This window comes from Ammodytes marinus (genome assembly GCF_949987685.1).
Source record: "Ammodytes marinus genome assembly, chromosome: 5".
Classification (NCBI taxonomy): domain Eukaryota; kingdom Metazoa; phylum Chordata; class Actinopteri; order Uranoscopiformes; family Ammodytidae; genus Ammodytes; species Ammodytes marinus.
The window spans coordinates 9,211,070-9,238,479 of NC_137234.1; the positions used below are offsets into that span (position 1 = coordinate 9,211,070).

At 40.3% G+C, this 27,410-nt stretch overlaps 1 protein-coding gene across 3 annotated transcripts; it reads right to left on the bottom strand.

Annotated features, from left to right (window-relative positions):
* Positions 1 to 1,383: 1,383 nt before the first annotated feature.
* ankrd26 (ankyrin repeat domain containing 26) lies at positions 1,384 to 27,410 on the bottom strand. 3 transcript variants are annotated; one of them, XM_080027100.1, is made up of 43 exons: positions 27,365 to 27,410; positions 26,068 to 26,358; positions 24,973 to 25,087; positions 24,689 to 24,862; positions 24,004 to 24,110; positions 23,785 to 23,922; positions 23,362 to 23,525; positions 22,876 to 22,912; positions 22,726 to 22,795; positions 22,591 to 22,642; positions 22,304 to 22,500; positions 19,459 to 19,618; positions 18,935 to 18,996; positions 18,748 to 18,847; positions 18,378 to 18,482; positions 17,868 to 17,935; positions 17,714 to 17,783; positions 17,559 to 17,603; positions 16,863 to 17,132; positions 16,657 to 16,758; positions 16,498 to 16,568; positions 13,406 to 13,581; positions 12,952 to 13,158; positions 12,242 to 12,272; positions 11,995 to 12,136; positions 11,653 to 11,866; positions 11,301 to 11,484; positions 10,869 to 11,015; positions 10,299 to 10,761; positions 9,285 to 9,781; positions 9,015 to 9,167; positions 8,630 to 8,805; positions 8,253 to 8,346; positions 8,030 to 8,053; positions 7,562 to 7,639; positions 7,042 to 7,176; positions 6,833 to 6,945; positions 6,477 to 6,624; positions 5,764 to 6,054; positions 5,277 to 5,512; positions 3,989 to 4,232; positions 2,327 to 2,372; positions 1,384 to 2,240 (listed from the first exon to the last, which is right to left on the bottom strand). In XM_080027100.1, exons 2-43 carry the CDS (start codon positions 26,265 to 26,267, stop codon positions 2,110 to 2,112), a joined length of 6,237 nt encoding a protein of 2,078 aa, XP_079883226.1. In that variant the 5' UTR covers positions 26,268 to 26,358; positions 27,365 to 27,410; the 3' UTR covers positions 1,384 to 2,109. The 3 variants fall into 3 exon arrangements, with proteins under 3 accessions (XP_079883226.1, XP_079883228.1, XP_079883227.1); XM_080027102.1 differs by lacking the exon at positions 18,378 to 18,482; XM_080027101.1 differs by lacking the exon at positions 8,030 to 8,053.

The window sequence follows — 27,410 nt, forward strand, 5'->3', positions numbered from 1 at the left end:
ACATCTTGCTTTTTAGTGAACATTTGGTGGACTGGCAGTCGGAGATAACAAGGGCATCACAGACAGAGGAGGATGACCCAGTGAGGAGCAGTTTGTTTTAAACCTGCGTAGCTTTAAAAAAAAAAAAAAAACCTTTCAACGCTCTTTATTCCGAATCTGTCAACTTGTATTCTCGCCTGCCTCCAAAGCTTTGTGACAATGCTTGTAACCTCCTCAATCAAAACAAGGTTTACGTGTAGTGTATGAAGTGGCGTCTATTGAAGAAAAAAAAAGGGGAAATAATAACAGCTAATAGTCAGTCTGTCAGATGCGCCCATCTGCTGTAAAGGGAAACAAAAATAAATGTAACCAGATTTGAATATCTAACATTTGAGGCTGACGCGGAGAGGACGGATCAAAGGCAGGAGAGACACACCAGAGGGGGGCAATCATAAACACATTGTCTCATTTTAATAAGTGAAGGAAATGGTTTCTTAACCATTCAAGTTGCATGTGCTTGGGAGTGAGAGAGGAAAGGAAGTGAAGAACATCAAAAACATAGCTAATGAGGGTTGGGTTAAAAACTGGCTGTGAAAAATGAAATATTGATATGTAGCTGCATTTTTTATCTTGAATATGAGATATCTGAAATCTAAAGCAAGTTATGCAAAGCCATAACAGAAGAATAGGGAGAGACTAAAGCACAAGCAAGGTCAACACGAAATGTATACATGAACACCTATCCACACAGCAATGCTAAATTTCCAAAGCAAATTATGTATAGAACAGTAATTTTCTGCTTGCTTTGCTGTTTATAACTCTTCAGACAGATTCTAATAATCTATTGAAGGTTTTATAAACCTTAATGACAACGAAAATAAATGGACATGGAAAAAGGGGACACTAGGAAATTTATTTCTATTTTTGTGAATGAAAAATTATGTATCAGCTTGAATAATTAAATCTGAAGTCTCTAATGTAGTCACACTATTCTTTATTGTAATTATGCTTTCATGCTTGAAAGGTTCACTGTGTTTATAAGTTATATTAACCTTTTAGTATTTGTGTGTTGTGCAGATAAATAAAATATATCTTTGGCCATGTAATTCTGCAATTTTTTTTGGCAATTATGTTACTCCTGGAGATGTAACAGAGAATTCCTGTATGTACATATTGATTTCTTTTGATTGGAACAATTTTTCTTGGCTACTGATTTATACATTACTTTAGTCTTTACAACCTATATTAAACTACCTAGAAATGACTTAGGATTTAAAAAAAGGAATTTAGTAATTGATTTATATAAAGTTGGTTCAAACATGGTCATTTTATGGGTCTTCTGTTTCTCACGTCCCCTGTTAATAGACCAGTCACCTCAGTAAAAAAAATAAAAATAAAAATAACTCAGTTTTTTTTCTGATTTATTCATAACTTTAGAGTCTTCTGTTATGTACAGGCGTCATAAACATTTTCCTATATCTATTCTGTTACAGTATTTATGAATAATGAAAAAAAAACAAGTGGGTTTGACTTTCGTTGGCCCTAAAAGCAAGCCAACCAAAAGCTGAAATGTCAGCTGTACAAATGTAGTCACCCTGTTTCAATAGCCAGAGAGTATTCCAGCTGGTCTTATTCAAGTATATCATGGTCATATCATACAATAAAAAAGAATAAATAAACACAATACCGTACTCCAATGAGTCTAACAAAGTAAGACCAAGACTGATATTACACCATTTGATGGCACATACCAAATGTAGTATCTTGGCAAAAATTATTAATGATGCATACAACAAATACTTAAAATTTAAGTTTAGCAATACCAATATTCACAAATAAAATTCCAAACCACGTGCTAAATAAAATAAAACAGTGACAGATTGAACAGAATAAGTAAGAAGAAACAATACTTTCAAGGTTCTCTAATCATACCTATGAATAATGATATATAAATGATGTATTCCCTTTGCTCCTGAGTGGTTAAGTGCAATGTGCATTGTTTGCTTAATAGAAGAAGGGAGAGTCAAGACGTACACAGTTAGATTCTTGGTGTTCTATGACTGGGCGGTGGTTTTGGCCTGATTGTTGTCATTATATTGGGTGTATTAATGGCTGAAACCCAATGTATGTTCAGATCATATTGTTCTTCTTTAGTACCTCTAAGTACTGCTGCGTGGCCCTGCTGACGGGGTCCAGCTCTACCCGGGAGGCAGAGCCCACCGGGGACATCCGGGCTGAAGCAGCGTCCAGCTCTGCTGTGGCTGAGAACCAGAGAGGGTGAACACAGTTACTATCAGTGTACAGCAGCAGCGTTGTATGGTGAAAAAGACCTCTTTAGTGAACTCACCATTGTTTAATTCCTTTGAAATATTTCGATCCAACTCATTCTGCATCTGAAAAAATAACAGTAAGTTGAAGTTAGATTTTAATTCTAAGGTTTTGGAAGCAAATATCAGCAAACAGACTGAAAAACAAAAAGATGGTCTTAAATGTATTTTAATAAACAATAATAAATGGATATGTAAACAGAGATGCAGGGATGACACATCATTACCAAACACAATTCTATGGTAAAAGGACATATGAATTACTTATGACAAATACTTGAGTAGTGGGAAAAAACACTGCAAGAAAATCATTATGTGAAACACAACAGGACACACTGAGCATGCAGGCTCTGCTTTAGTGGAGAGTTTCTGCAGGCTTCTTTCATGTTGCCTTTTAAATCTTACTGTCAATTGTAAAGCTGATGTGATCAACTGGTGTAAATGTTCTCCCTAAATGATGCAAGTAGTTTGTACAAGATTAAGTTTTTAAGTCCTAAAATGCAAAGTGAGCTTTGTCCATCTTATAGTTAAGCTGAACTTTTTTCCAAAAAGTCTTTGTCTAATAATTTTTGTCGTAGATTTTAGTTAAGTGAGGCATAGTTGGTACAACTGGTGGTGTTGAATTTACAGTTTAAATCTGATTTTTTTTTTTATAGTAGCAAAGTACACATATCTCTTAGAAAGAGCCATATCATCTCTCTACTCAACCATTCAAGTTTGGAGCATGGAGAAAGTCAACGCAAAGCAGACAGGAGGGTTTGAAATCTCAGCTGGTGGAGCCAGTTATGTAAACAACCACACAATGCAAAACTCAGGATGACAGTCTGTTATTCTTATTCACCGTTAAACCTTTGAGTTATGATACTCAGATAACAATAACTTAAATTAGTCCATGAACTAGGAATTAACTCATCAACAGTAAGTTTCACTTTAATTCAAAATAACTGATTTAACAAGGTTACAAGTTTAGTTTCATGCTTTCTTTTTCATTGGAAAAGCTCAGTAAATATATTTATTTTTTCACTTAGTTCGCCGGTTCCCCAAAATATCTTAACATTCTGCAGTCCGTTTTTTATTTATTTTTATTTTAAACTTGAAGAACCCTGATCATCATGGTTTGCATGTGAACGGAGGTATAGATAAAGGCCCACCAGCAGGGTGAGGGGGAACAGCAGCCAATCAGACACTGAGCTCAACCCTTCTACACACCTGGTTATTTGTCTGGATGAAGAGAGGAGAAGTGAGAGAGAGACTTTTGAGCAAGAAGCTAAAAGAGTGAGAAATAGAAGACGGTTAAGGTTAAAAGTTGCCCTCCCATAAAGACTAAAGATACTGTAGAGTGAAGAAGAAACAATGTGCAGGAGGAAGAGAAGAGAAGAAAACTAGGAGGAGAAAGACTTCAGTTTTGACGGTTTTCTTGTTAAGGAAAGATACATTTTTGAATTCCATTGTATCAATATTTTAAACTGCCTTTTATGTATAGTTTTCCACAACAAAACACTAACTTGTGCATTTAAAGCAAGATCTTTGAGTAAACACCACCAGTTAAGACAAAAACAACAGTGACAACCAATAACGCTATGGAAACGAAAATGGACCAAATTAAAAATAAATAAACATAAAAAATGTTCCTCTGTCATCGCCACATATGAATGAGTGAGTCAGATCATGAGTGTACAGACCTTAGAAAGGTAGTCCTCCACTCTGCTGTTCTGTCCATCAGTCACAGGGCTGAGGAGGGACAGACCCAGGCCCAGGCTCCTGTTGAGGGGCCCCAGTGTGGCCCCGTAGTGTGCTGGTGAACCCAGGGAGCCCAAGTCCAGCGTGGGCCCCGCAAAGCTACCGTTAGCGATGCTGCTGGTGATCAGAGATCTGCTGCGCTCGTTCAGCAACTTGGAATTGGCTTCAGCGAGCCGACTGTTGGACCTGTTTGGAAAACACAGAAAAGATTAGTCATAGATTCAATACAGAGTTGTCACCATCAGCAACATGTACAGGATTTCTGTACACAATTAAATTCAAAAAGTGAAACTTTCATATATTCCACATTCATTACACATAATGTGAAATGAATCTAGAATAAACATACTTTTCAGAAGGTTGACATTTCTGTATTATAAATCCTTTGATGAGCCCTAATCATCAAAATTAAAAGAAAAGAAAGGCCTGATATATTTCACTTTATGTAATGAATCTAGAATATATGAAACTTTTTTAATTAAGTTTTAAATTGCATTCTAATTATTTAGATGCACCTGTATCAACACACCATATTAAATCGGGTATTTAAAGAGGACCTATTATACTACTTTTCTGGTCTTAATTTCTTGTTTTACACTGCTATAGAGCAACCTGACACGAATCACATCACAAAAAACTATGTAGATTTTCGGGAAGCTCTTTCTCTTATTTTGGCGATCCAGCACGTCCTGTCAACACTTGAGTGTGTGTGCTTCGGCAATCTCCGCTCCCTCCGCCTGTGCATCGGCCATCTCCGCTACCCTCCCCCCCCTCCTGCAAACCCCACTCCGTTGTGATTGGTTACCTTCCTTCCGGAACACTTTCAGTGGCGGGAAGCGCGAGCATGGACCTATAAGGGCGCGAGGCAGACGCGAACAGGGAAGTGACAGCATTACCATACATGGAAACATCCGCGTGGTCACGTCACAAATTTTTATGCGACGTCACAAATTATGAAAGGGTAGACCGCTTTGAAGACGTGACTTCTCGACTGGCTAGAATAGTGTTTAGTGCTCTGCACAGACACCCCAGACGGTCAGCAGGGAATATGTCGAAATGCATGTAAGTCATTATTTGATAATTTAGTATGGTTAAGCATGACTATGAATCATCATAACAACGTTTATAGGTCATAAAAGTCAAAAAGCATCATAGGTCCTCTTTAAGAACAAATCCGAGAATCACCTCTAGAAAACCTGGCACTAAAATGAAGAAAATTGCCGGTCTCACCTCTCTAGTTTGGCCGTCAGGGACTTGCGGAGGCGCAGCTCCTCTGCGTAGAGTTGTCGGTATCTCTCTAGCTCTGTGCGTGTGGAGTCTCTTTGGTTGAGGCTGTCATGCTGCGTGGTGCGAGCCCGGCCCAGTTCCCCTTCCAGCTCCCGGATCTTCTGCTCCAGCTGGGAGCGCAGGTTGGCCTCATTGGTTGCTTTGATTTGATCCAATGCTTCTTGGGACGCTGCCTGCGACTGGAAGACAAAACCATACAATTATAATTGGAGCTTTGACTGGGATTTGTTATAAGGTTAATAACATTTTAAAAAAACCATCTAAAGCGATATCTTCAATCAGCATGAGCCGGTATTTACATATTTGTTTATGCTTCTTTTATATATCTGTTTCCATCTTGCAATCAGTCACTGTTGTCCAGAAGGGTGTTGATCAAAGTCTAACTATTAATCAAGATCCACCAAAAACCTTCCCTCGACAGGATATGTACCTGCAGGAAGAGGTTGACCTGCTCCAGCTTCTGTTGTATCTCCTGACGGGCCCGGTCCTCTGCGTCACGGCGATACTGGTCCACCTGGCTCTGCTCCACCTGAGCTGATTCCATTCTGCGCCTGAGGTCCAGCACCTCCTCCTCTAGCTGCCTCTTGCTCCTCTCCAGGTGGTCATTACTGCGGTTCAGGCTCTTCATAGAAGCCATCTGATCCTTAAGCTCCCCGTTCACCTTCTCTAGCTGACTGCGACGGGACGCTTCCGCCTCCAGCTGAGACTGCAGATCATCCACCTGGTGACATAAGAAGGTCGGCGGCCATGTTTATCTTTTTACACTTAAATCAGTGCTTTTTCTAGGTGATTTTTACATTTATCTATTTATATTTAGTAAACCTTGTATATTGCACATATTGTAAATAATGTTCTTTGTATTGCACATTTCAATTTCTTTAGGTTTCGATACCATTTGGGTTTTCCTTCCTTTTGCAATATTTACAATGTATTTATTGTATAAACTACTTATCTTTTTCATCGTTTGTATTTATTGCATCGTGGGACGGAGAGAATTTTTTCCCCCCGATATCCTCTGTATGTCTGGCACATATTGCAGAAATTGGCAATACAGTTGACTTGACTGGATATACTCAAACAGCAGTAGTAGCATTTTATTCTAGGATTTCTACATAAATCTAGCTGCATTAGAAAAAGACAAACCTTTTCTTTCATTCGTCCAAAGCCACCGTCAGCCTGGCCGTGTCTGCCTTGGTCCACCCGGAGACTGCTGATAGGAGAGACAAATTCTCCGCCACTCGTGTCCTGATCCCGCAATTTCTTCTTTGCAGTCTTCAGTAAAGTACGCAACCTTAAAGACATATGTAGGAATACCACCGGTTAACAAATACGTCAATACAATTTTTACTGGATTTGAGTAAATAAAACATACACCTTTACACCACAGCCACATAAGCCAGGAAAGACCGCACTCTATTGGATTCTAGTTGTGTCTAAACAGTGGGAGGAAGTTACTGCCATGGGCGAGGGGGGCGCCAGGAGGAGGACGTTAGAGTCACCTGTACATTTCTTTTTGAAGCTCTGTGTTTCTCTTCATCTCTTGATCGAGCCGGGTGTCCACGGCCTTCTTATGCTCGGCTAGTTTCTTGGCTTTCTTCTTTTCTATTTCCATCTGGAACAAAGGTAACATGACAATATATTCACTGAAGACCCAAACCATGGTATATTATCAGTATATGGCGCCACATGAATGCGTCACTATGATTACCTGGCCGCTCAGATCTCCTTTCTCCTTTTCCAGCTCTGCCAGGCGAAGTCCTAACTTGGAGCGGCTCTTCAGCTCCTCCTCCCACAAGGCCTGAGAGTCGTGGGCCGTGTGAGACAGCATGCTTTGCTTCTGGACCTTAGAAGAATAAAGATGGAGGCAAGAAATGTCATAATTATACATATAAAAGTGAATATTTATAAGAAGGAAGGGAGAAAAATCAAATTACTTCAAATTGTCTTAAGGAACATTCACAATAAAAAAAAGGTCTGTTTAAAGCTTCCCTTTTTAAATATGTCTCCTTTTCTGTTTCATGTGTGAATTCAAAATTGAGTGGTATTCCAAATGCTATTTGAAAATATGTTTAGATTCTTAAGGAAATGATGATGACAATGCATGTTGAAATACTGATACAGAACTCACAGCTTAGACTCGTGAATTAAATACACAGAGATGAAGTTAGAAAAAAAAGATGAGTATGAAATGTAAATCTAAACCTTAGGAAACAAAATGTGCCACCAACCTCTCTATTGAGTTGGTCCTCCAAAGTCATCTTACTGCTTTGGAGGTTTGTGACCAAGTCCTCCAAATGGCTTCTGACCTACAGCAGTAACATGTGTAAGCAGGTAAAAAAAAAAAGTTTTTGTAGGAGTTCAGATTTATTTACAATTATCGTTGAGAGGATACTTTAAACTAAAGGAACGAACATGCATCATGCAGCTTGACACTACAAGGAGTGAAAGACCCCACATACCAAGATAAGGCTCAAGGGGAGATACTTTGTCACCAAGAAAAACCCAAACCCACACAAAGCTTTTTCTTCCACCGCCACCGTATATTTAGATTCCTGATCTAGCAGGTTGTGCACACCGCCCCAGTCATGCGTTTCATTTAAATACAGTTTTATTTATATATCAATTTGTATTATTCTTGAGAAAAAAACAGAGGTGAGCCCACACAGAAAAACTAAGTCTACATCAACAATACCAACCCCTCCTCCAGGTGAGTCAGATAGCTGGAAAAAGATTGAATGCCTTAAAATATGATAATGATTTCATAATGTGAAGTCAAGTATCTGATGTAACAAGAGACCTCTAAATGAATCTCAATACTGATAAATTGTATTTCTTTGTTAAAAAAAAGAGCAAATATAGTGCCACCGAGATAAAATGTATAAAAATGTATTCAGGCGCATAGGGGTTTCCAGCACTCACCATGGCAGATTCATGAGTCCCTTTCTGAAGTTGATCAATTTTGTTGGACTGTTGCTTTGCAGCAGCCTCCAGCCTGGCATTCTCTATCTCCAGCCTATTGTGACATTACATTGACACTCTGCATCACACATGTTCATATACTCTATATAAAATCCTATCTAGACTAATGGCTGACAATGCTTTTAACACATGTTAGTAAATATATATTATAATTCCTGTGTTGCTTTATTTACATGATTAATTTTACAGGATTTGTTTGCACATATGGTATAATAAATAATACAGTAAAATCAATTGATCAATCTTCCACTTCCAAGTGTGTGTGTGTGTGGTTGTGTGTGTGTGTGTGAGGACACGATGCCTGTGTTTGTAGATACCTCTGTACAGCCTCCTCCAGCTGTTTGATGATAGTATCAGAAGCTACCGAGGCAGACAGCACCTCCTGGAGCTTCTGAGCAGTAGTGGCGAGTTCCTTCTCCTTTTCATCCAGGCTGTTCTTTAAAACGTTAATACGTCTCTCGGCTTGAATATACCGGTCTTCGCTTTCCTCCAGCTAGATGACAGACATATGAGACAAAGCACCCACCTCATCAGCAATGGTAACGCTGTACTCAACTGTCAGTTCAGTGAAAATACAGAGTTAAAGTTGTTTGTGTTCATGTCAATCTATATTCAGCACAGCTTATCACAGCTTGCTTCACAGTTGGTATCAGAAAAGTATTGAGAATGAGGACACAAGGTGGCACTGTTTCCTGCCGTTACCTTTCCTTTAAGCCTGTCCATGTCTTTGTGGAGCCGAGCCTTCTCCTCCTCCTGGTCATTGCGATAGCGTGTGTTGACCTCCAGGGAAGCCTCGCTCATTGACAGCTTCTTGAGTGAGTCAGCGAGCTCCTGCTGCAGCTGCCTCAGCTTGGTCTGTGCTCACAAACAATCCAGAGAAAAGCAGAGGGTGGTATGGTTAGATAAAGGCTAAAAATGGGTGTGGACCAAGAGGTGAGGTAATCCTCTTACCATGCACAGTCTTAATCTTACCTCTCTCTCGTTCTTGTCCCCCTCCAACTTGTAGATCTGATCTCGGAGATCAGCGGCCTGAGTGGCGAGCTCCTTATTTCTCTCCTCCATTAGTTGTACTTTCTCCTCGGAGTCTGAGCGCACCTTGGACAGGTTGTCAGTGAATCGTTCGTGGGCCTCTGCCGCGGCCCGCCCACCTTTGTTTTGGGCCTCCTCTAGCTGTTGCCGTAGTAACATGGCCTCGCTCTGGGCCTGGGCGAGCCTCTCGTGCACGGCCTCTTGGCGGGCTCCGGCCCGGCTGACCTGCTCCTTCTCGGTCTGCAGAGTGCTCTCCAGCTCCCTGACACGCACAGCTGCCTGGTCCTTCTCCCGCTGTAGCACGTCTAGCAGAATGCCTTTCTCCGTCAGCTGCAGGGTGGCCCGATGGACTTCATTCTCCATGCTGTTTGCATTAGACTCGGCCTTGGACAGCTTCTGGGACAGGTCGCTGACGGTCTCACGATGATTGGCGGCTTCACCTGTGAAAATCGGATATCAATACATTAGGAGTTATCAACAAGCTCCCAGTTAGGCAAAAGAAATAGGTTTCGCATAGTGAAACAAACTGAACCAGACTGGCCCAGTATGTGGAACTCTTCCAACAGTTAATCTATACCAGCCACTCGGTGTAGTTTAAGCTCAAATCATATTGTTTGAAAAACAGGAAAAATAACGCCAGCAGAAGAAATACAATCAACTAAAATAGTTGACAGTGATTCAAATATGATTGTCAGTGTGACTGGGCAACTGCTACAGTCAAGCCCTTTTCACTTCATCTTGCCTTAAATGGATGCGCATGAAAGGAGAACAGTGCGCGTAATAATACAAACTGCACTTTTTAAGTTTGTGTGCCTGTAACTTTCATGGCTCTAAGCATGGGAGGTACATTATGTTAAGCACAAAACACATGCTTGATTAGGTGAGTGAGGGTCTTACAAAATAGAGTTATCACAATTTGTAACTTGGAGCTGTGCATCCTTTCCCACCACTACTAACCTGAGAATCTGTCTTTAAGACGCTGGTGCTCCTCCTTCTCCCGGAGCAGAACTCTCTCTGTGTCGATGTGAGCTGCGATGCAAAGCTCTGCCTCCTTCACGGCTCCGGCCAGGCGGCTACGAGTGGACTCCACTTCTGACTCCAGCGTCTCACGAATCTGCCGCTCATTTTCCAGGCGCGTTGACGTCATAGTCAACTCAGACTTCAGTGTGGTCAGCTGGTTGTTGCAGTTGTAGACAGTTTGTGTCAGGGCTTCGTTGCTGAGTTTGAGATCTCGCCGGGCATCTTCTAGCTGTTCCCTGAGGGCTTCGCTCTCCTCCAAAAGGTGGCTCTCTTTGAGGCTGCTGTTGGCCTGCAAACGCTCCAGGTCTGTCTTCACGATGCTCAGCTGCTCCTGCAAGCTAGAAGTCTGCTGGTGCCACTCCCTCTCTCTGTCATTGGCGTCTGTGAGCTGAGACAAGGCCTATGATCCAAAACCAAAACAAACAAAAATGTTAAGTTAACTTTACATGTTAAGTTAAACAAAAATAGTATGTTCTAAAATGGAGGACACCAATCTTTAAGCATTACCTCATTGCTTTTGCTTATGTTTCTCTTGTTCTCCTCCTCGATCTCCTGCTGCTTACGGAGGTGGCTGTTGAGCAGATTCTCCTGTAGGGTCCGAGCACTGCGCTCCTGAGCCAGCAGTCTCTGGGTCTCACTGTGGTCCTCTTCGAGCTGGGCGGTTGACACATAACACACTTATGTAAAAATAATTTACACAGAACAACAACTGGGCAAGCAAGATAAAATACTCAAAAGCATCTCATTACATCAGCATAAATTCCAAATATTTACTTACTGTTCAAAAAAGAAACAGTATGTTAATTGGTCCTCACAATAAAGCCAAGTTAATGTTATATTAAAACAGTCCTATTGATAGTTAGAGAGGAAAACATAAAGCATAACAAAATCACTGCAAACTTTGAAAAAGAAAAACAGATGCCGTTTGAGATGGTGCACCTGTTTCATGTTGTTGACCAGCGTTCTCATCTCCAACTCTAGATTCCTGAGGGTGAGCTCCACCTTCTGCCTCTCCTGAACCTCTAGCTGCTGCTGCTCCTCTGTCCTCCTCAGCTTATCTCTGCTGGAGTTGTACATCATGGTGGCGTTACGCCGATTCTCCTGCTCTTGTTTCAGCTGAAATCTATAAAATGTGTCAGAAAGAAATGCCAAATCGATAAATCAAAATACAAAAACGTCCATAACATTGGTAATCCCAGAAGCTATGAAATATACACATCATGTAAAGAGAGACATAGATCATGCAAAGAAATGGCCACATAATACTCTAGAAAAGGAAAGTAGTTCTCACTTGAGGTTTGTGACTTCAGTCTGCAATTCCAGCTGGTTGCGCTCCAAGCCAGACTTGACATCTTTAACCTCCTCCAGAGAGCTTTTGGTCTCCGCCCTTTCCATTTCCAGCTGGCTCACCTTCTCGGCCAGGTAACCATGACGACTCCTTGCCTTTTGGATGGAGCGCTCATATTCGTGGAAAATGTTCTGCAGCTTCACCATGCTTCTGGAGTCTGTAAGATGTAATAACACACATATGGCAAATTAAAGGAACAAACTGAATCACTTACAAAGTCATAAAAAGCAAAAACGTATTGCCTATTTTTACATAAATAAGCATTTTAACCAGATGAATCAGTACCTAAAGTGGCTGAGTCCAGCTTCTGAATGAGAAGTGATGCGTGACGATAGCCTGAAGTGGGAGAGTCATTGTCATCTGTGGCTGTGTCCGAGGACTGAGTGAGTTCGTCAAGGTCGTCTGCCATGTCTACGTCTTCAGGGTTCTAAATATGGAAACAAATGTTGTAACAATATTGTATAGTTTCTCTTTCTGTAATGTGTGCTAAAACTTCGGCTTACTTTAGTTACAAACAGAATTTGTGTTTTACCTTGTTTTTCTGCTGTCCACTGGATGGATACCTGAGCCAAACAAACGCAGGGAAGAAGAAAATCGGGGCATATTTAGAAAACTGATATCCACATTCTCAAGCTATGAGAGCTGTTTTGAAGAGAAGTTAGAAGACTAATGGTATAATGCAGTATACTATTCCATTATTTTATAATTTTTTTTATCAGCGGTTAGTCATGCAGCTATGTGGTTAGGAAAATAATCTAAATCAAGAAAAATTGCATTCTTAATATCACCCACCACCAATGTTGTAAAGGTTTGTTTAGACTGAATGCAAAGTGATTTCCTGCCTTGATTTATTCACAGAAATGTTGAAAGCTGGTGAATTTTAGAAGCCTGTGTTTATTTGTCACAAACTAATGCACTAAAAATTATATTACAACTTACAACTACAGTATTTTCTCAAATGTTCCTCCTGTTATCTTCTTTATTTCTATTCTCTGTATGCTCCTTAAGTGAAGTACTATAGGCTTTGGATAAGCATGAATTTTTTGCACTTGCATTTTAACCTTAATTTGCTTTCCCTCAAGATAATTTGTGATTGTTAACATCCACTCGCCCCTTTCCACTCACTTTTAAATCATGTTTCCAGATAATAATATATCTTATAATTCTCTTTGCATTGAGTCTGAACACACCTTACCGGTTAGTCATAGAGAGGTGGAAAAAAGTGGCATACTGCATATATACCTTTCTTCATCATCCGAAATGTCACTTAAAGTGCTCTCGTCAAACACAGACAGGGGATCTCCATTAACATTGGTGTTGGTCTGAGGGGCTTTGCTGCGCCGGGCCCCTCTGACCTGTAACGTCTCCTCTACAGCTTGCCACTCCTGTCTGTCTCTACAGTAGGTCTGCTGGGGTGGGGGATGAAATTGCTCTGATGCCCCGTTGGTGCTATGGAGAGCAATAAACCTGACAGTCAATTAGCTGTGACATCTACACTTTTGGGATCCTTGGAGGTACTTCTGAAGAAAGACCTCATTAAATGGAATAAGTAAAAGAAACGTTTGGACTGGAGTCTTTATGTTGAAAAGAGCATTTATGAAAGAGTTATAAAATGAGTTGAGGGATAACAACAAACACACAAAACAAGGAACAACTATCAGGGCTTGAAACATACAAAGCAAAATATACTGCATACCTCCTGGTGGCCACATACTGCTGTTCCTGATGAATTGCTCCAGTTTGACTTGACAGGCATCCTAACCTGGTCTCAAGTTTCTCTGTAGCCATCTCTTCCAGTGCCGTTCCTCCAGTATCCCAGGAAGTGCTGGACTTTTGCAACTCCATTGCACTCTCTGTCGCCTCTTTGCCAACCTGAAAAGACAAGAGTAATACATATATTTGATAACTGAACTTCAGAAACTATTCCTAACTGGGACAGGTTATGTTGAGGCCAGCCTTTTTAAGATGCTTTTTGGAGCAGGGACTTGTATACTTTGTCATACATAATTTAGTGTCACCCCTCCCTTCAGAGACCTAACACCTTACTGTAGTGTGGTTACTCTATTGGATGTGGTATTTTTAGTTTACTACAAGGAAGCATGATTTCTCCGATAACCTGAACGTAGAAAAATCTCATACATTTTAGACATGAATGGAAAACATTGTTAAGAAGTGAGAGGAGACAGTGTAGTAGTCTCCCAAATCTATATATTGAAAAATTGGTTATACAAATTACATGAGCTCAATACTGTGTTAATCTCTCTTAAAATGTAATCTCTACAAGTTTATACTGTACGCATTGTCTTACAAACACTGAAAAGGCTGGCCAAAAAATAAATGTAATTATCCCATGGAGGTGAGTACACTTAAGAACTATCTGCATGTATGAAGACTAATTTAAGCATGCTTTAAAAAATGTCATGTACTGGTCATCTGGTCATCACAACAGCACTTCTTTCTCAGGGAAAGAAGGCTATATTATTTGTATAATCCTCACACCACATCACCTAGAAAATAAAGAGTTTTATGCAGCAGAGCTGACTGAATGTAAAGAAACATGCACAGTCCATGCATGATGAAGGACAAGCTGCTTCTAAAGAACACAAAAAGACTGAACTTTAGTTTTGGAGAACACTCAAGAATGCCAAACAACCAATATTGTTTTTTTTTTAGTTCAAGCCAGTACCAAAGGATTCTTGAGTGTAGTGCAAATGAACCTTAACAAATAGCCGCTCAATTCTATAAGTTTTAAAGGTTTGTTAAAAAGACACAAAAATTTAAGGGAAAACATGCAAGGTCAACTCTTCTACTTCAAAACACACACAAGCACACACACACACACAAAAAATTAAACACACAGAAAATGAACATTGAACAGGAAGAAACAAGGTGAGGTCATGATGTATGGACAGGTGTAGGCCTTTTGAAACAGCTGTTCGAAAGACATGAAATGAAGAACATGGATGAAATGAAGAGAAAGAGAGGCGACCATCCTCTACCTCTTTCTGGAGTTGGGCCTTTTCTTTCTCCAAATCCAAGAAGACACCCTTCAGCGTGCCTACCTCTAGTTTAAACCTTTCCATGTCATCTTCCAGCTCTTCATCTGAAACGCCAGGGACAGATGATGAACGTCTGATTAGCGAGGGGGGGCGGGACTTAGCCAATTCACCATGATCCTCTTCTGAACCCGCATTCTTCTTCCCAGCTTCATCTAGATCGTCGGTGGAGTCCTTCAATATAAGGTCCAGACGTGGTTTCTGGACTGGCCCACGTTTGGAATCATCCTTTGAGAGTGTGCCACGGTCAACATTAAACCTGGGTATGGTATGATCATCCATAAAAGCTGTGGTACCATGATCTATGCGGCTGTCTCTCTGGGCGGTGGTGAGTCGTGGTGAAGGAGACCTTGAGTCCTCATCGAGAAGATCTTGTTCTTGAAGCATGCTGCTTTCACTAGCTGGACGCTCGCACACCTGCATCCTTTCCTTACTTATGGACTTGTCAGATGATTCTGTCACAGAGTCTTCCAGTCCTGACTCCCTCTGCTCAGGTATAGAGAGGAGGACAGCGCTTCTCGCTCTGGTCGTGGGGCGCACAATGATTTCCCCTTCTTCTTCATCACTTGACTCTTCTCCTGCAGTAGTAGATTCGGCCATGGCCCGTTCCACTGCTGTGACGTCTTCTGCGGGACCTTTGGATTTAAGCAGTTCCCCAAACTTCTCCTTCAATTCCCCAGCGACGTTCTTGAACGTGGATTTTACGTCCCTCTTCTCCACCTCTACCCAAAGCTTCTCATAACGTTTCTCCCATGGGACGTCATCACCCGCGTCACCTCTTTCTTCAGGACTGTGTCCATCTCTACAGTCGTTATCTTTCTCTCCGCTGTCAGAGCCCACATTGCCAGATGGACACGGGTTATTCAGCTCTAACTCACATGTATCTACTGCATCATCTTTCTCCTTTGATGGCATGGGTGGACAAGAGAACAAAACAAAAAGACAAGACAAAAATGCAAAAACCAAGATTTGACTATAAATAAAATACACCATATTCAAAAACATATTGGGGCATTTCACCATTGCTTTCTAAAACTCCTTATAATTAATAGGGCTGTCAAATTAACGCGTTAATTTCGATTAATTAATCACAGAAAAATTAACTAATTTTTGGCTATGAGTAGGACGGTGAATGAATCGGCATAGGCTATGCACACCGCACCTGTGGCAGTGCAGTGCTGTCTGTTGTGGGAGATAGACAGTCGTCATTTAGCCTGCTTGTTTTTTTGTGGTTTTTTTTCCGGCGCTAGTAGTTCCTAGCTGAGAGGAGGAGACAGAAGTTATGAGAGACAGGGAGAGAGAGAGAGAGAGAGAGAGAGAGAGACGAACGGTAGCCTACAGTTGTTTATAAACAGGCATAAAAGTGTCATATAAGTATGCGATTAATTTAGATTAATTAATCACAGAGCCTGTAATTAATTAGATTCATTTTGTTAATCGCTTGACAGCCCTAATAAGTAAACAACCTACTTTTTCATTATAGAAAAGGACAGAATTTGTTTATTTATTTTTTACATGAATGTTATTTGTGATAAGTTATAACTTGCTCAATTGTGTCACACAGAACATGTCATTTTTGTTAGTACAACAGTAGGGCTGTCAGGCTTATAATTTAATTTCCCTCTAACTGGGAAAGCATGGATGAGGATGTCAATTCTAGGACAAAGACGACTGGGGACATAAAGATGAGTTGGGCTTGTGGTGCAGATAGTATATTCACGGTATTTCTCACCTGTCGTTGCTGCTTGTCAAACTCTTCGTTACTTTTACTGTCTGTTGTCATCTGTGGGGGCCCAGGGGAACCTAAGGAGACAGAGAGTGTTTATCCAGAGCACAAAGCATGTGCACACAAATATCTGTAGACATAATTAAAAAGGACAGCTAGCCTTACCTGGGCAGACCACTGTCTGAAGCTCAGATATGTTTTGCAGCTGAGTGTCGTTATTGGCTGTTTTGCACGGAGACTTCAAATTCTCTGGTTCCCAATCTGAGTCTGAATAATGGCAGGTCAAAGAAAGACAAAGGAACATGCTATAATCATATCCTTAGTTCAATGCTATATACATACAGTATGTAAATAATCTTAATAGGACATACCTTCTTCACTCTCTGGCTTTTGAAGCAACATCTTCCTTGCTCGAGGTTGAGGTTGAGGCACAGGTTGAGGGGGTGTACTCTGTAGTGTATTGTTTGAGTTGATGCTCCTCTGATGTGTCAGGGGAGCAGCTGATGGGGCGATGTCCTCGAGCTGCTCTTGAACAGGTGATTCAGAGGCTTCTGGAAACTCCTCGAGTCCAGGGGAGGCCATTCTGCGTCCAGGCAGGGTTCTCTTACTGGTAGTACTCGCCGTATCCCAGTCTGATGCATCTGTGTTATTAACACAATGAAAAGCTGTAGGTCCTTGTACAAAACATGACATTTTGTTTTTGCTGAGGGTTGGAGGTCAGATCACATGGGGAATTGGGATAACCACTACACCAGCATGTCACACACTCATACCCGACAGTGGAGAATATCTGGGATAGGATGTTGTGCTATTACACTCTATCAGACTGAAACCACTGAGGAACAACAGCTACCAGTTTCTAAAGTTCACTTTTATAATCAGCTAGTTTATGTTTACTAACCTGCTGGTTTTTTAGCTTCAAAAAGTGCAATGACAGAAACATACAAAGGGTGTTAAAGTCAGTGTTGCATGCAAATACACAAATATATTGGTGTTTAAAACCGAAATTTTCATAATGTTGATATCGGATGGTACTCAATTTACCATCCGTGCATTTTTTATGTTACCTTCAAGATCATCAACATCACCCAGACCAAACTCTTCCATCAAGTCTGTCAAAGAGAAAAGTAACACTTTAAAATCACAAAAAAATATTGTTTCAAATGAATTCTTAAAATTTAAGACCAACGGGAACCATGCCGCTCCATGTTATTCCATTTACCTGTTTTTCTGTCTTTAACTCCTTTAAGTTTGCTCAAAACACTAAGCGGTTCCCATTTTGTCTTTTCAGTCTGGTAGAAAGGAAAACATTGCCATTTCATTCCAACGGATGCCAATTTATTTTGAATTGTACAGCATATAGACGCTGAACCTACCTCTTCCTGTATAGTATCATCTTTATCAACATTGTCGCCTGCATTCTCACCACTAATGTCGTTTTCAACTGCAGGAGACAAGACGTTTCTGTCACTTTTGAGTCAACACAATTAACTTCTACTGTTAAAATCAACATTCTGATGAAGCTGAATGAGTCTGCCAGAAGAAAACCATTCCCATGCATATCACCCAATGGTTAATTAGCATGAATATACCATGGTTAGGAATAATCAGACAAGCATTTAGAATACACATTCTGATTTTATGCCAATACGTGCTGTATTCACTTATTAATTGCATTTGAGGCTAGACCTGCTGAAACCAAGCAAGCTAAGAAGAACCTGTGGCCCTTTTAAGTCTAAAATTTGTAAAGATAGGGTTCAATTGTAGCAGGCAGGATGGAGATGTGTATGCAGCATGCATTCTCTTATGGTGATTATGAGGTGAGTCAGGCCTCTGGTGTGGTTAACATGCTGTTCCTCAGACCTGTGAGTTCAATATATTCATACCCTCTCCCTGGCTGCCTCTCGGCCTGCCTACACTCCTCCAAGGCTCTAGCACTGCGATCCTATTGCCTTCTTCTCCTCTTAAAAAAGAGGGAATATAAAACAAGTCTACAAAAAGAAATGTAAAATATTGTTGTAAAAGTTGTTTTGATCGAAGGACATTGTATTGCACATTCTGCACCATATTTACATTGAAAACAGGAGGCTTGAACCATTACTCACAGACAAAACGAATGCATGCATCAATATAAAAAAGCACAGTTTTATATGGTTAAGATTAAATAAGGTCACTCCGTTTCTGCAGCATGAAATGGTGCCTGGAATGATGATATGGTTACTTTGAAATAAAAATTAATAAATACAATAGACCTACTTTCTTTAATTTCTTCTTTTACAGTCGACATGTCTTCTCGATTGTGAGTAGGCACGCTTTGTTTCTCTTCATGTGGCAAATTGGGGTTTTCAGAGTGGGACTAAAGGAGATAAAATCCATCTATGAGAATCGGTATGGAGAACACCTGACACATTCACAAGATTGCAAAATGTGTCTGTACTTTTACCTCAGAGTCCCAAGAATCCTGCTCCTCCTCTCCCTTCTCTAGACCCAGCTCGGACAGGAAATCTATTTCAACAGATGTAGATGTATTACTGATATAACTGAAAACAATGGTAGTTGTATGTGTTGGAAAGGGACAGCAGAGCAGAAAGAAATAACTCGCAATCTCTCACAATTTTAATAGATTTCAAGCCATGGTACTACGATTCAATTCAAAACCATTCACAATGATTGTATTTGTCATATGTATTTATTTTATGTATAAATATTACCTCATTTGCAAAAACATAGCTATTAAATAAAAATGATTGATAGATTGTAATAAGGATAGGGTTTATGTTCACAATTTGGTAAGACCAGAGGAAAATACAAAAGGGGATAATGTATAGCATTTTTATGACCATAATTAATTATTTTGTTTTAGATAGTATACGTTGAGGTTGTAGTGTTGTAAATGTTGGTGGATAAATATTTCTGCAAAGCACATGCAGTTGTTAATAACGTATTCAGAACGAACATGCTCCTTACCCCGTTTCTTATCATTAGAGACTTCTGTCTCAGGAACTGCTGAAGGGGCGTCAAGGGACTCTCTTCTCTCTTCAGGTTGAAAATTTGCCTCTGAGATTTCCTCCTCTTCTCTATTCTCATCTTTGTCATCATCAACCTCATCCTCAGTGGAATCCTCTTTCTGTGTTAAAAAAATCATGCACTTTAAAACCTATTTCTTATAGTGTGTGTGTGTGTGTGTGTGTGTGTGTGTGTGTGTGTGTGTGTGTGTGTGTGTGTGTGTGTGTGTCCAAAAGGACTCTAATAACAAAAGACCACTTAGCAAACACGCATAAGAACAAATGAAGGGTGAGCCAGTGCTTACAGGGGCAACAGATACAGCTACACTACTGCTAAGAACTACCTTTTGTGATCCTGTTTTACCTGAATGACAGGCCCTTCAATGTTTTTCAGCTGTTGACTTCCCATGCCTATGCTCTCTGCCTCATCAGGTGAGTCTAGGTCAACATCATCAATGTCAGTCTGAGGTAACACTTCATCAGACATATTTCCGTCTGAATCCCAGTGTTGACCTTCATTGACATCATCTTTTGTGGGGGGACTTGAACATATATCTTCCCTTTTTGGTTCCTCGTCAAGGTCATCAGATGGACCTATTGTCTGGGGAACGATGGCACTTTTATTTTCTAGGGAAACATACGCAGTCAGTTTGGCCTCATGTTCACTGTCTGACTTGTCGTCTCCGCTATGGCATCCGTCAAGGCTGTTATCAGTGTCATCTTCCACATCGGACACTTTGACTGTGGCGCTGGCAAAATTGTACTGCAGCTTTTGGTGCTTGCTGTCAGAGTCCTCACTTGTATCATCGTCGCTGCTGAGGTCGTCTTTCTTAACACTTAACGCCAGTCTTTCCTCCTCCAGAATCTCCTCCTTGGGAGTCACATCATAGTCATCAATAAAAGATTGAGGAACCACCTCATTGTCTTCATCTCCCTCAATATCATCTTCTTCAGGATCTTCCTCTAACTTCTTGTCTAGTGCACTTGTGGGCCTGGACTTTGGTGAAATCGAATTTGCCGGGGTGGAAAGACTCGTCTTCAAGTTGTTAGCACATTCTGCAACTTCTTCGTCCATTGTCTTCATTGTATCCTGCTTTTCTGACTTGTCACTTTCATCTTCATCATCCCAACTACTATCATCGCTTTCTTCATCCTCTGAGTCTATTTTTCCGTCCATTTGTGATGACTGACCAATTGATTCAACATCATCGATATCTAGTGTCTGGTTTGTAGTTATTCTGTCCTCCTCAGGTGCTGGTGAAGCTGCAGGGGAGGGGTCGTTTGAATCTTTCTCGATAATTTCTTTATCGTCTTCTTGGACATCAGAACACTGCTGTTCTCCGGTTTGGTTTGTGGTTAAGATATTTGTTGAGATTGGTGACTGATGCCCTTCACCTTTAATGAAGGACCCATCATAATTTTTAACATTATTCTCAGAAGAAGAATCCCACTCTGACTCATCTACTCTTTCCTTTGCTGGTCGATTTTTGGACTTGGTAGTGCTTGCCAACAAGGCTGGAGATGACATGGGTTCATCTCCTACTGGATGAGGTGAGACAGACTTTGGAGATGGTACCACTGGGGATGAGGAATCCCATGAAGTATCTGGATGTTCTTCATTTGGTCGAGGTAATGTACATTTTGCAAGCAGTGTTGCCGCTTCTGGTTGTAAATCTGATGCTTGAACATCATTTTCCTCATCAAGGGTCTCCTTGTTAACCTCATCTTCTTTGGGTAGGTCACCGTCACTGTCCTCCAATGAGGAGCCCCACGACGATTTGCGTTTCTGTTCTTCGTAAGCTTCTTCCCTTGATCCAGCCTCATCTTTAGCATCAGAGGAGCCGTTGGAAATTTTCTCCAGCAGGACAATTCTTTGATTTGCGATCACTGTGTTGCGACCCAACCCCCCTTTTTGATTCTCCTCTTCATCATCACTGTCATTCCACACTGTTTCACCACTGTTTTGTTTATTGGATAATGAGCCATCTTCATCATCGTCGTCATCATCATCCTTTTTAGCTTCTCCTTCAAATTCTTCCTCCTTAATAGCAGTAGTTGAATGAGCTTCTGAGTGACTAGCTGATACAGGGCTTCCTGAAATAAGGTTTCGGTCTGCTTCCCTCCCAAGGCTTTCATCTTCATCAGAAAACTTTGATTCTACCCTAATGGCGGACACAACAAAATCTTCCTCCTCTACATCTAATGTTGCTGGCATTGCATTACTCACAGTTCCATATTGGAAGTCCTTTTTTGGAGTCTGTGATTTGGCATCTTTCTCAGAGGCATGTATATCATCTCCTGCAATACCGGGACTAGTTTCACTTTTGTACGAGATGTCTGCACCAGGTTTGTTTTGAACAACGACATCGTCGATAATCTTAAGGGCATCAGTGACAGAGGGTTTCTGTACATCTTCAAATTCAGTTGTGTTGGCCACACAGTCATCATCCTCGTCCTCACATTCATTCTCTTCTTCTTCTTCGTCCTCTTCCCCATCTTCCTCTTCACTTTCGTCATCTTCCTCCTCCTCTTCTTCTTCCTCTTCCTCCTCCTCTTCATCATCGTCTTCATCTTCTTCATCATCATCATCATCATCATCTTCGTCGTCTTCCCCAACGTCTTCTTCAGAATCCTCAGCCTCTGGGCTTCCCTCTGATCTCGCTTTACTACTAGAAGGCGTCTCTGGATGTTTATTTTCGACCTGATCAGCTGCACTGTCTGCTTGTTGTACGCATTTTGGAGAAAAATAGAAGGAGAGAAAGATGTCATAGAAATGCAAGTGCTAAGCTTCGGCACACATATTTTACCTTTCCGTAGCTTGGATGAGGGGCAGAACTCATCTGGGGAGCTTTGGGAAGGAGGGAAACGGGAGAGGGATCTACTGGGTGCTGCAGAGCTCTGATGGATGATAAACTCTTTGGGAGGGATGGGATTCTCTGGACTCTATTTTCATTCTCTGGCTCAGATTCTGAGCCACTCAAGGATCTGTCATCCAGTGCAGAAGCTAGAGGCAGGTAGGAATACAAGATTACAACCAAAAACAAAAAGACTGTAGAGGGACACTGACAAATGCAAAGAGATTCTAAGTTAGTACCTTGTCCGCTTTTAGAAGCAATCATTTTCCTTAGGTTTAGCTTTGGTGGTTTCTGAAAGACAGCATATGAAATGAGGGTCAGAATGGAAATTAAGAAAAACACAATTTACCAGAAAAAAAACAGGAGGCACAAACCTTTTCGATTAAAACCGATTCACTTTCATCTTCTGATGAAGCCCATTCATCCGCAGCACTTTTTGATACCCTGCAGAGGGAAGAATAGTTTGAGCCTTGAAGTTAACCATAATTCTAAATTGCAGATAATGAGAGGAAAATGATGCTCACCGACTTAGTGACTCAGACTGAGAATTGTCTTCAAAATCTGAAATAAAACAGGAATGACCGATTAGGCAGATCAACATCAAGCCTCATATGAATCAATGTGGTCATAGTTTTATGAAAACTGTTAAATAGCAAGATGTTGAGAATATCTCGATATTAAAAAAATAGGAAACGTGTGGTGCACAACGCCCTACAATGTAAGCAGAAGAACACATAGCATTTCCTGAAAACAGTAAGTTTAGTATACATCCTTAACTAATAATGATCTTTACTGACAAGCAACCGACAGCCTTTGGCTAATTTTGCTAACAAAGCTAAGCTAAGCAAAGTAATACCTCCCCCTGCTTGATTTGCTCCATGCACTAGATCCAGTCAAGAGGAAAAGCATGAGGAATAAATAAAACAATCAAAGTCAATAATAAATATACACAATAGTAATAATCTAACACCACTATCACTTCTTATTATGTGATAAAATAATATTCTTACCATCTTTGTCAGTGGCTGGCCCTCCCAAAGCAAAGCCTGCTTCAACATCTTGGGAAGGACTAGTGCCCAACAGCGTTTTTTTCTTCTTTTTGTTAGGACCTTGATGTGACAGTGAGGGCCCTTCGTTCCTCTGGGTAGCATGCTCAATAATCAGGAGGGAGCAACTACAAGAGTCAAGACATTAAAAATGTCATCCGCTTCACATGTTTGTGCAATTTCAGGGGTATAAATGTACAATTAAAATGTAAATGGAACTAAAACTGTTAACAAATGAATTATCTAATAACTGAAATTAAACTTGAAAACAAATTAAATGTGTGTGTGTTTGGTTAGTTTATGTTCTGTGTATCACTCACACACCTTAAACAAATTCATTACTGAAGGAACATCACTCTAAGAACAAATATAAGAAGCACAGCTTACGGATGATGCCCATTCATCACTGCGTAGTCATCAGCTGACCATCCTTTGGTATTTTTTTGTGTGATATCTGCTTCAAACCGCAACAGCAGCCGCAACATACCTATTTGTCCATTGCTGGCAGCTATCATTAATGGTGACCTGAAGCGAAAACCAATGTCAGCAACATGACAAAGTTTTTTTCAATTTGTATTACAAATGTGTTAAATGTTTAGTGCTGACCTTTGGTCTTGATCCATATAATTCACATTAGCACCCTCTTTGATGAGAAACTCTGCCATCTCAATATGGTCCTCACGGACTGCCACAGTCAAAGGTATGAATCCCTCCTAAAAATTAGATCCCAGTCAAAACTCTTGTTCATTGGACAGGTGTCATCAAAATAGCAAAACTTCATTGTATCAAATATCTCATTGGATGATAAGACATAATGACATTACATTTCTTAATATCTTTCTTTATTTACAAGATATTTACCATAGCCTACAGACAAATGTCACCGAAATATTTATTCAGATATGTTGACTTCTCATTAAAGGAAAAGTACAGGAGAGTAACTAAAATATATATATATAATTGCTCTGTTCTATTGTGACTATCATGCCAGATGTGCACGATAATATTTGTGGTGTAAAACCAGCAGACATGAATGGGTCGTCCTCTAATAGCCATAGTTGGGTTTTTGCAATAAAGATTGGTGTGATAATATGAGCTGTGATGGCATGACTAAAGTGTATATGTTTTTATAAAGACGTAGCTATGTCAAATATATCCCAACCCTGTCCCATACCATCTTAGCTTGATCTAATTACAATTCAAAAACATCTAATAATTAAAGATTATTCTGAGGTTTGGCCTACTGCTGAGACATTGTACTGTTGTACTGTAGATAGAAACACAGAATCACCTTATTTTGTGCATTGACGTCCGCTTCGTGTTCCAGCAGCTGGGAAGCAGTGGAAATGGATGGGATGTTTGCTGCTAAATGTAGGGCTGTGTTCCCATTGATGTCCACCAGGTTAGGCTCAGCATGATTCTCAAGCAGTATGATTACACAGCGCTCATGCTGAGCCTGCACTGCCTGATATAGTAGAAAAATGACATGAATGCAGAAACCTGCAGACCAAATCATGCAGAAAGTGGCCAAATATGAACATTAACATATATTTAAAATATTTCATTCAGGATTACCTTCATCAGGGCGGATCTATTTTGATTGTCACATAGGTTAAGCTTGGCTTTGCTCTCAACGAGGAACTGCACAGCCTCAACATGTCCGCAGGCACACGCAATATGAAGGGCAGTTCTGAAACAGTAGAAAAGATAGTTTCTCATATGACATTGACATGGACAAGTTAAGTTGTATGTCTATTTGTAAACCCAGCCTTTACATTGCTAATTCCTCCAACCAAAACATTTATTTTTAAAGTACCATCACTTCATTGCGCTATCACTGATGTTTGGAGCACAACTCTTCCCTGCAAGGGTTCTTCTGTATCTTTTTTCCCTCCAAATAATTCATTTATACAGACAATTTTATTATGAAAATGAATCTTAATAATTCCATTAACTGTGCCAAATATAAGGAATTTCCATGTAAAATGTAACTGTCTTAGTTATTGGTATTAAAGCTCAGATGTTACCTAATATCTAATTAAAAAAGGTATATTTTTAGGATATATCTTTACATTCCAAAAGCGTTGATACGTGTTGGCTAATGGGACATATTACAGTAAAGGTTCAACTTTACCACAGAAGCTTTTCTGTAATGCACATACCATACACCACTCAGTTACTTCTCACACTAATTGTAAATGGTAACTGGATCCTACCGTGAAACATAAGTAGAAAAGAAACCATTGGGTGTCTTGTACATTTGAACCTGTACTTGAAACAGCTGGCAGCTTGATCTTTACAGATAAAATACTGGACATTGTTCGACCTCAATCCAGCTCTTCTATACAAGAAACATCCAATACTGCACAATATAGAGCTGCAAAATTTTCATTTTATCTCTGGTAATATCTGGTGTCCTTTATTTCAAACCCAGCAGCAGGATATGGGATATCCATTTGCATGGCTTCATCTGTGGGGGGACAATTCAGCATTTTATTTTATTTTCAAATTAACTGATGTGTTAAACTAGCCTTACTATATTAAGTAAGTATTTGTCAAGGGCTAATTTGTCAAGACAAGTAAAAATACATTGATGAAACATACTGTGTTAAAGGAGAGTATAAATAGATCATGACATGACCACAAGTGCGGTAATCCCACATAGCCTACCTGTTCTCCTTGTCAAGTTGATTGATATCATTCTTTTTAGCGAGTTGCTTCAACTTTGCCACATCACCCGCTGAAGCAGCTTTGTGAACCTTCCCGAGGTCCTTGTCTTTTAGTTCATAGCCAGCCGAGAGCACACTTCCATTGTCGGGGGTGCCGGACGGGTGTTTCTTTTTCTTAGTAAAGTTGAATATCTTCTTCATTGTATATGGCTGCACCACATTGCTTTTAGCACCTGTCGCTACCTGCCACTCTTATAGTGCTGGAGGATCACCACAGGCGACTGTCCCATCCCTAAAAATAAAACGTGCAAAGCGGATTAAAAGCCTATAAAACCGTGCGTACAACACCTTGGTGCTACTTGAGAAAAAGATGTATTTTTAACTAAGCACTACCAATGCTGTTCTTCAAAGTCATTTTAAGTGCGGTAGCTTTAGCATAGTGTCATCTGCACATATAGGGATGCTATAACGTTTAGTATCAACTAGTATTGATACATAGTCTAGTCAACTAGACTATGGTTAAAAAAAAAATACACAGCTATCATGCTAAGCTAGGTGTTCCCTTCTTATATTGACCATACCTTACACCATGACGTTCTCTATGGCGTTATTTAGCACCAGCATGTTAGCGTTTCATTAGTAAAAACGACTTTGAAGCGATGCACCAAACCGAACAAGTCCTAATTGGCTGTTTATATGAACGAGGATAGCGTTATATCTTGAAGATTGTTACCATGGCAACTGACTGCACCACCGGTGTGTTGACGTAACTATTAGAGGTTGTCCAACTTGCTAATGTGTAGGATTTTATAAAATCAATGTTAATTGTAAGTGCTGCAATGCAATTTACATTACCAAATGTACTGTCGGCCCCCCAAAACAGAACATGGACGAATTATAAAAACCTATGGTCAGGATTCGGGATTATCTGTTGCCTAGCAACATTAGCCACCCACGTCGTCACTTCATAAACGATGGACGCCGCCACATTTAAACTGGAACTGTAGCAGAGCTGAACGCAGCGAGGACTGGACAACTGAAATAACAGAACTTACTAGCAAGACTCGTTTCGGTTCAAAGATGATTCTTGAGTCCTCAGCTAATGCTAACAGATGAAAAAAAATTGCTATCTCCATGCTAATAAGCAGACGTTTTAAAAACATTAAAGCCGATCTGAAGTTAAGTCAAGCTAGGTTACTATAAACGACCACTTTAGGACAATATCAAAGAAGGTATTTTATTCACGTAAACTTGTGTGTAATTACTGCTTACTACAGTATAGTAAATCAAACACTAACCTGTTGATTGTCGAAGTCAGACCCACTACCAAAGAGCTAAAGCTAA

Coding starts and splice junctions, on each gene's coding strand:
- ankrd26 (XM_080027100.1), bottom strand. CDS start 26,267: ATGAAGAAGATATTCAACTTTACTAAGAAAAAGAAACACCCGTCCGGC. Junction 25,088..26,067: donor CAACTTGACAAGGAGAACAG/GTAGGCTATGTG, acceptor CTACTGTTTCAG/AACTGCCCTTCATATTGCGT. Junction 11,867..11,994: donor GCTGGACTCAGCCACTTTAG/GTACTGATTCAT, acceptor TACATCTTACAG/ACTCCAGAAGCATGGTGAAG.